Below are 14,374 nucleotides of genomic sequence, written 5' to 3' on the forward strand. Positions count from 1 at the left end.
CTTTTTGCTTATGAATGGTGGCATTGCATGGTAGAAAATCCAGTGCTCATGGCAAAAAAACCCTAATCTTTTCTCTAATTCAGTACCATATACTATACTATACTATACTATACTATACTATACTATACTATACTATACTATGCCATGCTATACTATGCTATGCTATGCTATACAACACAATACAATACAATACAATACAATACAATACAATACACTATATCTGGAGCGGCTGATGTCAAAGTAGTATCATTACTGCATCTTTTGCCCTCATATATGCCTTTATATAGAAGCAAAGAAACTCAACGTGTTTCTATTATTTCATTTAGGTCTGTGGATCACTGATCTCCCTGGGATTACTCTGACATTTATGGAAAAAAAGGCCTTGGAGATGGTCTGCAGGTGGGTGAGATGCAGGCTGGGATGTGGGAGATGGTGAGCTGGAACTGCCTGTAAGAGTTTGTCTGAACAGGTTGCACTGACACTCTGGTAGGACTGAGATCAGTTGAGCTGTTACTGATTTATGTCAGTGGAAGCAGGACCCAGGGAAGGACTGAGTTTTAATCCATGTTTTTATCGACTCTGGAAAACATCATCAACAAAAATCACCCATACAAAGGAGACTCAGCTGAGATGGGCTGCTGGGGATACATTTCTATAAGTGGAGCTGAACTTTAAATATAATCTCCTGTGGATAGTACCTGATGAATCCAGTTCCCTCAGTAAACCACAATTCATTAATGGAAACTATTCATTAAATCAATGAAATAATTTATAACATTTAGAAATGCAGAAAGAAGTTGCTATTTTTATATTCTCTCTAAAGATTTCATTGTCTGTTTATTCAGGATTTGTCTTTCTAAATCACAACCTCTTACTTCTTGTTCTTTATTTTTAACTGAAATTTTTGGTACTGCATCTAAATGGCTTCTCCTTCCAATTGATTTCACAGAAGCCCTCCTTCCATATTCACAGGTTCTTGCTTACCTCCTTACTTTGGAGAGCAAAACATGCCTGAAGAAATTTAATACATTATTTAACAGAATTACCAACCCCAAACATTGACAAATGCTGAGTCCAAGACAACACAATCATGAGACTGGCTTTGAGAAGTACATGTATATTTAAGTCTTATTTATCTGTGATTTGTCAGTCTTTACAGTGTGCTTGAGCCACATCTTCAAGCTTTTCTCTCTTAATGATCATATAGGTTAGAAAAACGCTATTTTTCAAGGAAAGTTGAGTTTCATATGCAGTCTCCTGATCAGAGGTTTGAGGACATCAGGAAAACCACCAAATTTCCTGAGGGCTGGCAGAACTATTTCAGTTCTGAGAGCACAGTGACCCTACCTGAGCAGCTTACTACAAGCAACACCAAGTGCTCCGTGAGCCGCACAGACTGTAGTTGGAAAATCTGCTTTAAGTTCCTAATGTGCACATATTCATATTGGCAAATGTCCCATGTTTTTACACTGAGAAAAGAGAGTGATATTATCCTACTAATATTCTCCACAAATGTTTAGTCCTGTTTTGTTACCCATTCTACTACATCAAAGAGAAATGTTATCAATTTTTGAAAGGAGAATACTGGAGTATTAATACTAGATGCTGTTTCTCAGAGAGCTGACCTCCTCTCCCACGCCAACACCTTCACACTGAGCAGTGGCTACTGCACACAAAGTGCCTCATCCAGCAAAATGTCTTAGCAAGGAGTCATATTCTCTTTTTCACAACATTGCTGTAACCACAGAGCTCAATCTATTTCAGTAGGAAAATAATTGTTACTTGATTGTTTCCATCCGTGTCTGATCCCTAAATATGTATTATAAAGCTCCCAAGAGAAAGTATAACAGCCAACAGCGTTCTAATTTTAGCAGTGTAATGAAATCCTGTTCTTACCAGATACTACTCCCAGCAAAATGAGAAGGAGCATGCTCTTCATCATCTTTACGACCCTGTCCTTCATGTTCCCAGGATGCAAACTGAAGGAAGATGATGGTATGTTTTCCCTGCTTTACATCAGCTCCACCTAAATTCTTCTCCTTTGTCATGTTGTGGAGTGAGAAACAAAACAAAAGACCCGTGTCTCTAAGGGAGTTTCTAAACACTGCCAGCTTGTTTGCTGATCAGAGAACCGCTCCTTGCTGACACTCCATCCATAGACCTGGGTCACACTTGAGAAAACAATCATTAGTAGTCCTTTCACTGCAATTATCTTATTTATTAAAACATTATCAAAAAATCTAGTAAGTTCTAAATCTGGAAATACTGTGTTTCTTTCACCACTCTGGCAAATGAGGCGCTCTCCTCACACACCAGGATCAAATGCTCGCTCTTTCTTACTGAACCAAGAACCTGAAGTTTTCTCATTTCTCTGGGTATCAGAGAATTACTGAGACCACACACTTGCATACCTGGAGGTAAGACTGCGGTATATGTACATGATGAAGCTGGCTTTGCTGTAGCTGTCTCAGGAATGGCATGGACTACTCTGCAAAGAGCACTGGCTCCCTTAGACCAGACATTTAGCCAGATAGCCCACAATACACCCATGCAATTTTTAATTATTTTCTTTAGCTTAGGGCAATCCTAGAGTTTTTTCATAGAGCTTAAGACAGGGGTGATACTAATAGTAGAACTGGATGCAACATATGTGCATCAGAATCGCAGTGTCGACTCACAGAACAATCTAGGTTGGAGGGGAACTCTGGATGTCATCTTGTCAAACACCCTGCTTGAAGCAGGATTAATTAGACCAGGTTGCTCAGGGATTTGTCTAGTTGATTCTTGAACACCTTCACACAAACATAAGAGGCAGAATTTAGAGATTCAGGTTTAAACCAGCTCTGGAGAAACCACGCTGATTTGTGAGCTAAGCTAGCACCTCTAGATGGTTCTGTGTGACACTTTGTGGCTGTTCCAGTGAAAGCTGACAGTAGTTCAGAAAGCTGTGCCCTGTGCTCCTGTGTTTTATGTAGTATGAGCATGTTAATCGAACAAGCTGAACACGATCAGCGAGCTTAATGCTGGGGCAGGCACTATCTATGCATGCTGCATGTGCATCTTAAACCAGCATACAGATGCACCCTGGAGGATTCTGATGATACAATGAAACTGGAGAAGATGCATCAGTAAAGCCTACTGATTGGAACTGAACTATACCTACATATCTGATACTGGTTTAGGGAATCATAAGAAACATACATTTCTGCATGTATTTTAAAGTGCTTTTAGGGCCTTGCCAAGTCCATATGCAGCCTGAATTCAAAGTGAATGTAGCCACACCGTATCATCTCAGAGTATGCACTGCATCAACCTGTGGTAGTAAGAAAGCTAATGTCCCATTGCCTCAGGGAATGTGTGCATAGATTTTATGTTAGTAAAAAAAATATATGGAAAACCTCACCCTCAAATGATCCAGTTATGCTGATAAGATATGAATGTAAATGTATTTATATCGGCAAGAGGTCTAACCCGTGTGTTTACCTACCAGATCATTGCCCGCCCTTTCATGTGCATTTCTTGGGTCCACAAAGAGACTTTTGATCTGACTGGATGACTCACAAAGATGAGGTCTGTGTGCACAGGTATGAACCAGGCCTGTACAATCAGCTTGTGCTTGTAAAACTGTTGCTAGTTTCATTCCCTTCTTTTAGTTGCAATGTGTAATCTATCCCATAATACTGCTGTTTCTTTTAAACTTAGAAGAACTATAGAAACATCTAGCTGAGGTAATAAGTAATCAGTTTTTCAGATACATGTTTAAATTTGTTTCATATCTAGCTGGAGTGATGGGACTGTTTTCAACTGATGCACTGAATAGCCAAGCCATCCCTGGCGCTCAAATGTCACAATTTTTTGCCTATTTTCTTTCACTTAGGCTGGGTTTTGGAGGGGTTAGGCTGGGTTTTTTCCAACTTCTTTGTCATCTTTTCTTCCTTGTTCTGACAACCTACACAGATCTGCTTTCAGCAAGAGTTCAGTGTCCATCTACATAAACCAGTCTTTTCTCCACACATCTTGTGATAAAGAGACTATAGAGGGATGTGGAAAACATGCATGGCAAAGGCGTCTGGAATGCACATGCGCTTGGAAGGCAAGCCTTTCCCCAGCTTCACCCAAAGTGCAATATTTCAGGTGCTATGTGAATATCCACAGAGTAGCTAATTCCTGTTTTCTCTAAAATATGCCTCTAGGGCTTCCACATAGTCCCTGATAAGCCTCATGGTTCAAGCATGTTGTGAGAAGAGACAGTAGGGGTGACCAAGGAGACAGGGGAGAGCCAAGTGTAACAGACAGCAAGGGAGGAGGGTGCAGAGGGCCACTCACACAGGCGGAGCAAGTCTGAGCAGAAAGGGCTCTGGCTCCTTCTTGCTTCAGTCACTGCCAGTATCTCTTAGTGCCTCCCTTAGATCCCTCTTTTTTATAGTCCTCTACTGAGCAGATTTCTGTGGTTCTCTGATTCATCCTGCCAGGTTGTGAGGAATAAGGTGCAAAAACAGCCAGAGTTAAAAGAGAGCACTGAAGAGGCTGAAAATCAAGTAGAAAGTATATGCATATCATCAAATACAGAGCTGGTTAGGAGCAGATGCATTAGGAAAAGGTGAGCAAGGCAGAAGTTCCCTGGCGAGGCTGGCAACAGCAGCTCTACCACTGCAGGAAGGTCAGGAATAAGATTCCTGGGAACACGAAGCAGCTAGATGAAAAGAGGTCAAGGCAGTGCAAGCAGAATGCAATCAGGGAGTTTGCAGGCAAAATAGAAGGAAGAATAATTAATTGGAGCAAATGAAAAGGTCAAGGAATAAACTAGTGTTTTTAATCGCTCCTTGTTTTTCAAGATGATTTGAAATCTCTAAAACAGAGCAGTGCAGAAAAAAATCACTTCTGAAAAAATGTCTTCTGAATTATCAGGTAGGGTGGAGAATGTGAGGAAGATGCTACATCTTCCAAGAAATGAAAGAATCTTGGTTGCAGGGGAAAGACCAACAGATTGGAGTGTGAGAGACTACACTGGTCTTAGATTGGGATGCACAGAGAAAGAACATGGGAAGTGAGGGATATCGGGTGGAACAGAGCAGAACTTGATGGGCAAGCTTTCAACTGCCTGTCCCTGGGAACATGAGGGATTTTAACAGAGGCCAGATTCAGAGAAATAGCCTACTTGCATAACAAAATGTGCAGGGTCAGAACATTAATCTTTTTTCTTTACATTTAATTCTCAATTGACTTCCAGTCTGTCAAGAGAAAAGAAATGCTCTCTCACTTTTTGAATGCTTCAGAGGTTCAAGACATAATTTTCCTATTAACGGCTATTTCAGCCAGAGTAGTGACTCTCTTCTGCTTAGCCAGCTCACAGGAAAGGAGACATTTTGCTCTTACTGTGGTAATTATTCACCAAAAATTGAGCAACCTAAGGAGAATTTTCACACAACTGATCCAACCCCAGTCCAAGAATATTTATTATTGTTATTTCATGAATTAAATTACCTGGACTGTCAGGTTTTATTTTCATCTCTTTTCTCTTTAAACAGTACAGCTGCTCCATCTGCTGCCTTGGTAACCTTTCCTAAAATATTAAAAGAGTACCTTAGCATCCTACACCAAAAAACTTATGCACCATTTCATTTGATTTCTCAGCTAAAAGCTTCCTCTGTACCATTTGTGAGTGACAAGATCAAACTAAAAGTCATGAGTACTACCCAGGCTACCTTAACCTCACCTAATGCAGTCCCAGCTTAGCAAGGTTAGTAACACATGCAATTATGCAAAAAAATACCAACAGATATCTGAGCCATCTATTTTCTAGTATTGACTTGTAGACACATAAACCCACTAGTCACTTCCTTGATAATTAACTTGAGGTGTCTGTTAATAAGAAGTGGTTCCATCACACCAAAAGCTTTTTTTGGGATCTGGATTTAACTAAATGACAGCCTAAAATCTGGGTGGGTGCACAAAGAAGTCTGAAAATGTTTCTGTTGTCAGTGCTGAAAACAAATTCCCCAATGCTCCAGCAGTTACACACTCAAGAGATTAAAGCATTTGTCAGAGATGAAGGAATCCCAGGAGTCTGTCTTTTGCCACAAAGAATCTGAGCACTTATTTCAGGAGGATACAGGTATGTAAGGCATTAAGATAGTAGAGATTGTTCTGATCCTTCCCATTCCCTCTGCTTCATCTTGACAAATGTGGACTGAGGCAGACAGATGAGTACAAGGACATAAGTTCAAGAAAGCTACAGATGTACTTGAATCCTCCTTACAAAGAGGTCAAGTGACTTCTCTAAGGCCACACAGAAAGTACAGAAAAGCCAAAGTGCTTGATCCCACTCCCAAGCTCAATCATGACAACTGTAAGACACCATAAGTGTAAAAAGCACATTGTTGCCAAATGTTTTTCTCTTTAAGAAGTTCTTCTGTTGCTTAAAAATATTACATTTTCTTCACTGTTAACATGACATGGAAGTCAGTGAAAAACAAGCTTCAATATTCATTCACCTCAGCAGAAGGAGATGTTATCAGCAACTAATTCGTGTTTTGTTGTTCAAAATCAAAAAAACATGGTGGTGTAGAACATCCAATACCTGTGAGAAATGATGTCGCTTGTCCACACCAGTCACATAGGACTCATGAATTTTAATTGCGTGAACTGTCTTCCAAAAAAAAATCCTAGTGCAAGTAAAGCTTTAGTGAAAATTGTGTCACGGCAAATGAAGTCTTCTTTCCGAGTTTACTGGATCAGGGTCTGAACCCATGTGGCAACACTTTGTACCTCATGATACAGTATTTGCTACATATTACATGTTTGCCTGTTATTGTAATTGCTTGGCCACCTGGGCTGATTGTTAAATATATAAACAAGGATGTGAAGTATCAAATGATGCAAATGCAACAAGAAAGAATGCTCTGGGCAAATATGGATACAGAAACTCTGAGGTTTCTATGTACACAGCGTGATGCACTTCCCTTAAGTATTTTAATACATCACTAAGAATTACTTAAACAGGCCTTTGCATCATGAAACACACTATATATTGCTTATTTTATCAACAAAAAGATTTGATTCTATGTTGCAAAAGCAATCTTACATTTTAGCACAAATGAAGCATTTTCTGTTGGTTTTGGCAGGGGAGAAATAGGTACAGAATTAACAGAAGAGAGCAGGGCTGGCACAGGGCGAGTGCTCAGGTGATGGAATTTCACTTGGAGGTGCACAGTTTTTTTACACCTAAGTTCCTCCATCTTTCGAACAGGAGGAGTGAGAACAATTCACTACTTCCTATCAGTGTGAAATATTGTTTGTTTATGGTTTCAAGAACTTTGAGACCTTCAGTTGGGCTATGTAGCTCTCCAGGGGAGCAGGGTGGGGGCATGTGATGAGAGAAGGGCACGTAGCCCTGGATGCACTCTGGTTTTGCTTGGGCTGCCAAGGCTGTGGTGAGGACTGACCTGTGCCAGGTCCTTGAGGTACCACAGTGTATCGTAGCCACCTTTGTTCACCCCTCTCAAGGGCTGCATTTCTCCAGAGGCACTGATCAGAAGTAGCTCTGTATTTTCCTTCTTTAATTTTTAAATCAGATATAGTACAAAACAATAGCAAATCTCTGCCTCAGCTGCTTGCCTTCTACTTGATTCTACTTTTCCCTGGTCCTCATCCTTTTCTGTCTCATAACTCCAGAGTTCCAATGAGTTTTGCTTCAAGCCCCTAAGGGCACTGAATCGACTAATTTCTCCTTGGCAGATTGTAGTTCAAGGATAGCCCTTTGCTAGAAGAGGACATTCTCCTCCAGGATTTCACATGGGAAAGCCAATGAGGGAAAAAATAAATACTGCTTATGCCTCCTGGCATAGGCTTCCCCTGGGGAAAATGCCTTCTGTCCTCTTCTGTAACTGTACTTGGCATCTAGAAGATGTGTAAGGGAGTAAAAAGGGACTTTTCACTCTCTTCCCCATTTGTTTCATAGTACAAGCTGCAGTCTGGCTGTTGGACTGAAGTGTCTGAAAGAGGACAATGCTCTTTTATGCAGGACCTTAAATAACTGTAAGGTGACTGCTCAGGACTCTGTGCTTCTGATGTTCCTGTGACCTTCTCTCCCCATCAAATGACTCCCCATGAGCTGACTGATGGTAAATGCAGCTGCAGAGAGTCTTCGTCCTAATAGTACCATGGATCAGACAGCATGCAGCAGCCTAATACCACCTGTAGGTCTGGTGTATCATTTCTGTTCCTGCTCCATTTTCTTGTTTAGCAATACTCAACACAGTAGTACTACAATTTACTCAGCTATGTGAGGACACAAGGACAGAGACTTGTGAGGCACAGAAAGTGAAGAAAGTGAAGGGAAATGGTGGAGAAATCAGATCTCTACTGGGAAAGCTGAGGAGCGGAAAGAAGGAAGGAGATGAAAGAGAGGAAGGAAGGAGAGGAAGGAGAGGAAGGAAGGGAGGAAGGAAGGAAGGAGGGAAGGAAGGAAGGAATTAACAGATTGAGTATGTGAGGCTGGGGTCCTGATCTGAGGACATGGAGATGTGCAATAAGAGGGTGGGGGAGGCAGTGGATGTGGTTTTGGGATCTTTGCTCTAAGAAGCATGTGGCAGAACAGCTGTGGCAACACAGATATAGGTTTATAAGGCAGAAGAAAGGTTGTGTGATGGAGTGAATGGGAAGTGGCAGGCATCAGTTTGAAGAGGAGGCTTGGGTGGTCCTATCACAGTAAGGGAAAAAAAAATATAACTTTCCACAATAAGCTGAGTTTCTACCTCAATATATGGCCTGGGACGTATGTTGTCTAAAGCCATTCTTGGAACCTTTCTACATTTGGGTAGCACTACTATTTCATCTAGTCTATCGGAAAACAATTGTAATAATCCTCTTCTCACAAAGATCAATGACAAGCCTGATTTTGAAAGGAGAAATTTCAATAGGCCTGGGCTTGAATAAAGTGGCCCAATGGCAAACAAAATCTCAGTCACGCAAAGGAGACAGATGCAATACTCATCACCGGCTCTGTTCCTTGCTGCCTGTAAGCTCAGTGACTAGAGAAAGCCTTTAGAAATATCACACAGGGAAAGGGCCAAATGCGTCTAGATACAGACACAGAATCACCTTTTTACAATTGCTGAGTTCAGGTTATGCTTATTTTATCTGAGAGCAAACATTAGTGGAAAAAATAAGTCACTTACAAGCATTGTATCTGAGTAATGGCTTGACTGAGTCTGCCACAACATTAATATGCAAAAGGCAGGAGGAAAGCAACGCAATACTCCAGATGTAGATACTTCTTGCCTGTGGATTTGAGCACCAACATAATGGAACAACCTGAGACCACAAGAGCTTTCTTAATAAAATAGAAGCTGCCACACAGTAAGCGTGCTGTCCAATAAATGTTTTGACAGAGAACTGCAAAACTGTAAAGGTAGGTGGGTGAATACACAGAGACAAGAAAAAAAAATACAAAACTAAAACCAACCTCTGCAGCCCCGATTGACCTCAGTCACATAAAACCTGGCTGTTATGAGCTTCATGAGTGATAACAAGGAAACAGGGTCAGAATATGTCCCTTTGCCTTGTATCACTCCCCTGACCATTGCTGGAGCTGAGGGAATATTGCCATCTAGTGCCACACAGAAATCCAGCTGTCTACACAGAAAAGAGCCATTTAATTCGTGTAGGCAACGGTTACAAAGCGTACTGAAAACCAGGGACACTATGTGCCAGGGACATCATTTTGGTCAGTGTCTGTGCCAAGCTTGTTATTGAAAATGGTACATTTTCTCCTTTAAAAAAATGACTGTGTGTTGTGGGAACTGAGTCATAATGCTTTGGAGGACAGACCTGTTCACAGTCATTCAGAGGTTGTGAAAGAAGAGCAAAAGTACTCAAATAATGCTTTAGCAAGTAGCAGTCAGAATGATGGGATGTTGTTGAAGATATTTATCTTACCTGCCTTGAAATAACTAAAACATAGACCTGCATATGTTGATGTTATATAGTCACCCTAGCCTTCTACTGGACACAACCAGTGTGCCCGCCTTTAGCCATCACCTTTAGGATGGGAAGCGCTGTACTTCTGACAGGTCTGTTTCTCCACAGTGGCAATAAAGAGGGTTTGGGATGGTGAGCTCTGGTGTTCAGATCCTTCCAACCCCTAGTGACTACCTCTCTGTACCATTTTTTAACTAGGTGGGCAATAATTTTGATGAGCTGTTGGTGGAAAAATAAATACCACTTTCAGACTCCTAAAACCTATGATCCCAGTTGTGTGGTTCTCATTCAGGCAAGGGGACACGTACTCACACATGAGTTCCCACTGACCAGAGCAGAAACAAACACTGGCCCATGTCGAGTGGCATTCGCTGACAGGCAGGCACACCGGGCCATAACATTTTATCTTCACCTCTGTGTGTGGCAGCATCATGAACTTCCTCTCATTGCCATGCCAGAAAGAGCCCTTCAAGGTGACAGAGTAGTTCAGCTCCCCTCAGCCAAGACCCTGCTGAGCCAGAGATGATGGTTTTTTTAATCAGTGTATATGTCTGAGATACTTTTAATGAGGCCAACAGCTCACTTCTCTATGTTACCAAATATGTGCCAGATTATAACAACTTTCAGTCACTGCCCATCTGGAGCAGATTCAAACCAGTGGCTGATTTTCAAAAGCAATTTGAAAATCAAAATCAATTAAGCAATCAAATCTTTGAGCTGCAAATAATGTCCAGATTTTCAAACCAGCAACGTAATGTTTATATATGTTGACTTTAAATTACTTAAATGTCCCACCAGTACCTCTGAGTTAATTGCCATGTTACTGCTCGTGGTTGTGACTTTCCCACTATTTCTATCCACTAACCATGTAAAGAAAAGGATTAAATCACAGAGGGAATCAGAGTCAATAATGTAAAATAATATTATTTTTCAGCCTGGGAAGGGTTAGAATATTTGAGATACCCACTACTCCATTTTCTTTTAAAAATATTAATCCAAATTAAGCAAGAGGCTGCTAAATTAATTTACTTGTATTTTTTAAATCCATTATTTCACACGATCAAATATAGATCCTTACAGACACTTTTTTTTCCTTTTCTAAGCAGATTTTCAATATGATGCAAAAAATGTGTATCTCAAGTTCCCCCAAATGAGGAATTATTTAGGTACTAAACCCTCTCACAATAATAATAGTGTATAAAGTTACTGATGTCAAACTCTGAGAGGATTTTTAGGGGTCTAGGGATTTTTCTTTGCTTTAGAGCGACGTTCACTTAGGAAAGTCCTCACATGTGATATTAGAAAAGATGTAGAGTATGTGAGCTGTCCCAAGTGTCCACAAATAATGTTGAATTAAAATTCCATCTATGAAGGAACATGAAAAGTAAGGATTGTAGATTTATAAACACATTTTAAAGCACCTATACATGTGGCTTCCTAAACCCTTCAGTCTTATCAAATGTGACTTTCTAAAACCCTCACTCTCATCATCTCAGTTCCCCCTAATTGATTAGCTAAAAAGTCACAGAATCATAGAATGATTTGTGTTGGAAGTAACCTCCAAAGGTCATCTAGTCCAACCCCCTGCAATGAACAGGGACATCTGCACCCAGATCAGGTTGCTCAGAGCCTCGTCCAACCTGACCTTCCGTGTTTCCAGGGACGGGGCATCTACCACCTCTCTGGGCAACCTGGGCCAGTGTTTTCACCACCCTCATTGTAAAAAATTTCTCCCTCATGTCCAGCCTGAATCTCCCCTTCTTTAGTTTAAAACCATTAACACTTGTCCTATTGTAACAGGCCCTGCTAAAAAGTCTGTCCCCATCTTTCTTATAGTCCACAATGAGGTCTCCCCAGAGCCTTCTCGTCACCAGGCTGAACAACCCCAACTCTTTCAGTTAACAGCTTCCAAGAATTTATACCAAGAAGCTGGCTGCAAATTCTGGAACTCCCCTAATACCTCTTGGCCCATGGGGGCACAGACTGACCTTTCAGATGCAACATACAGCCAGCTGATTTCCTCGGGCTTTTGCCTGAGATGAAGGGTAGCTCAGACAGTTTGGATGTTCTAGGCAGGCAGGAAAGGATTACTAATATTAGCTCAATATCTTAATTGTGGTTCTTAAGAGGCTGTGTACTTGCCTAGATGCAGATCCAGCACAAAGCTCTCGCTGACTTCACTGGGATCGGGATCAGCCTTTGAGGTTTGAAGGAGCTGGGCAAGTGACAGGAAGGATGGATATCTTCCCCGCTGGTACAAACTATCGTGGCTCTACTGACATTTGCACCAGACAAGACTACACCTGGACATGCACAATTTTACAAAGCTATGACATAAAATAAATTCACAGATTGTTTTCCCATGCTAAGGGGCAGCAGTGAGATGACATGCCAAATCTCTTTAAGAATCAAGAGGAGAACACCCCGAAACCTTCACACACCCATCAGTCCAGTTGAGTGGACAGTCTTAATGCAAAGAAAGGTAATGCCCATATATGTTTAAAAACAGCACCTCTGTATGTTTTGTTTCAATTGACACTAATGGCACACAGTGGGTTCTAGCTATTTTGCTTCACTGATATTTACAAACATCTGAGAATGTTTCCTTGCATAAACCATTTTCCTGGGTACAGACATTTTTTCTTGACAAAACCAGCCTGAGCTGTACAGTCTGCTCTCAGCCGCTTCACATCAGCCCAGGTTGTGCCTGCACAACTGCTGGTGTTGCTGTGCAGAGAATTGGATCCACAAATTGATTCTGGATAATACTTGAGCTGAGTGGATGAGATGGCAAGAAATGAAAGGCCAGGATAGGTGATCTGGGCAAGAAAGTGCCTGTGGAACTACAGGCTGAAACACTCACCTTATTTGTCTCCAGAGGATGGGAAGTAACAGTGGTCCAGGCTGTGTGATACACCATAAATGGATTTTACAGGCCCTGAAAACTCAAACGTCGTTGCTGTTTTGTGAATACAGAAATTCAGCCTTGCTTCTGCTTTATTTTTTTAAAAAAAAAAAAAAAGAAAGAAGTGCTAAACATTATACTATTAGCTTTTTTTTGTTCAAATGAATTAAATACTCTGTGAAGTATCAAAGGGGCAGTCACCATGTCCTAGCTAAATGGTTTATTTGCGGCAAATTACTTTCTATTCTTAAGCAAAAAGAATTTAATCAAGTGTCAGAAGCAAACTACATCTTGACAGATTAGCAGGGTTGCTGCTGTTAAAATAAATTTGTTGCCAGATTTGTTTACAAACCTTCTCTTTCAGGGATGGGTGAACTTCCTGGAATTTGCCAATCTTCTGAATAAATATTGTGGAGAATTTTTAAAATGAGAATTAATTAAACTTTTCCTCTGAGTACAATCCAGGCATGTTGCTCAGCGTAAAAAATTGCCTGCAAGCAAAGTGAAGTATTTTCTGAAGTGGTGGAGAGACAAGGAAGTCTGAGCACTCCCTTTCCTTTTCCAAATAAAATTTGGGATATAGGAACTAGGTCTAATACAGGAATTGTAATTTGTACATTAGATTTGATACATCCCTCTTACATTTTCTTCACAGTTCTGAACTGAGCTCAATAAGGTTTACTCCATCTTTCAAATCCCTCAGAGGTTTATTTTTCCAGGAGTCTTTTTACTTTGGCTGCTTCTGTACAAGATGTAGCAGACAAGTTCATTTCTGTATGTGGGGCTTTTTGATATCGACTCCTGTATATGACTTGTGTTGCTTTAACAAATGCCTTTAAGTGTTAGTTTGGATGGGTGATATCACCATCTCAGGAAGAGATTAAGCTTAATGTCATCATCCATTCATTCTGCTGGGATACCTAAAAAGAACAGATGATAAAATGCTCATTCTATCCAGGGAGAAAACAAAGGTAATATTTGCATCCTACCTTTTCCCTCACTGCAAGTTGAGGTTTTTTGTGGGACTTGGGAGGTTTTGTTATTTTTTTAAGTGATCATGAGGAAAATACTTTTCATTTATAAAACAGTCGCTAAAGATCCCATTTATTAGAATGATTATGCTCTGGCTCCATAGTAGGGGAAATCCAAAGACGGTAACTCTTTTCTAATAAAGAGACAAACAAACCTCTCATTTAAACTACTTTTTTGTTGTTGTTTCTTGGTTTGTGTTTGTGGGTTGTTTGTTGTGGGTTTTTTTTGGTCAAATGCCACTAACCTGAGAAAGTAGTCCTTGACAAAATCCTTCCACTGCTACCATTTGGAAGCTATTGTTTCTGGCAAAGCCAGTGGCAGATGTCTCTCTGGCAATGGACCGTCTGGCAATGGCAGCAACAACTTGAGGGACACCAACACCACTGTCCAGGTGAATTAAACACATGGGCTGTCAGCAGATCCTACAGATTAGTTGCGAGTTCACGGACTTCACAG

The 14,374-nt window shown here is 40.8% G+C and overlaps 1 protein-coding gene across 1 annotated transcript in view; it reads right to left on the reverse strand.

Moving 5' to 3' along the window:
* Positions 1-2,298, reverse strand: part of LOC102094397 (cadherin-related family member 3) — a 32,774-nt gene extending 30,476 nt beyond the window's left edge. Inside the window, exon 1 of the mRNA XM_021299061.2 lies at positions 1,897-2,298. Coding sequence (XP_021154736.2) covers positions 1,897-1,963 — 67 coding nt within the window. The 5' untranslated portion in view covers positions 1,964-2,298. The remainder of the gene's footprint in view (positions 1-1,896) is intronic.
* Positions 2,299-14,374: the final 12,076 nt, after the last annotated feature.

The sequence above is a fragment of the Columba livia genome, chromosome 1, assembly GCF_036013475.1.
Source record: "Columba livia isolate bColLiv1 breed racing homer chromosome 1, bColLiv1.pat.W.v2, whole genome shotgun sequence".
NCBI lineage: Eukaryota > Metazoa > Chordata > Aves > Columbiformes > Columbidae > Columba > Columba livia.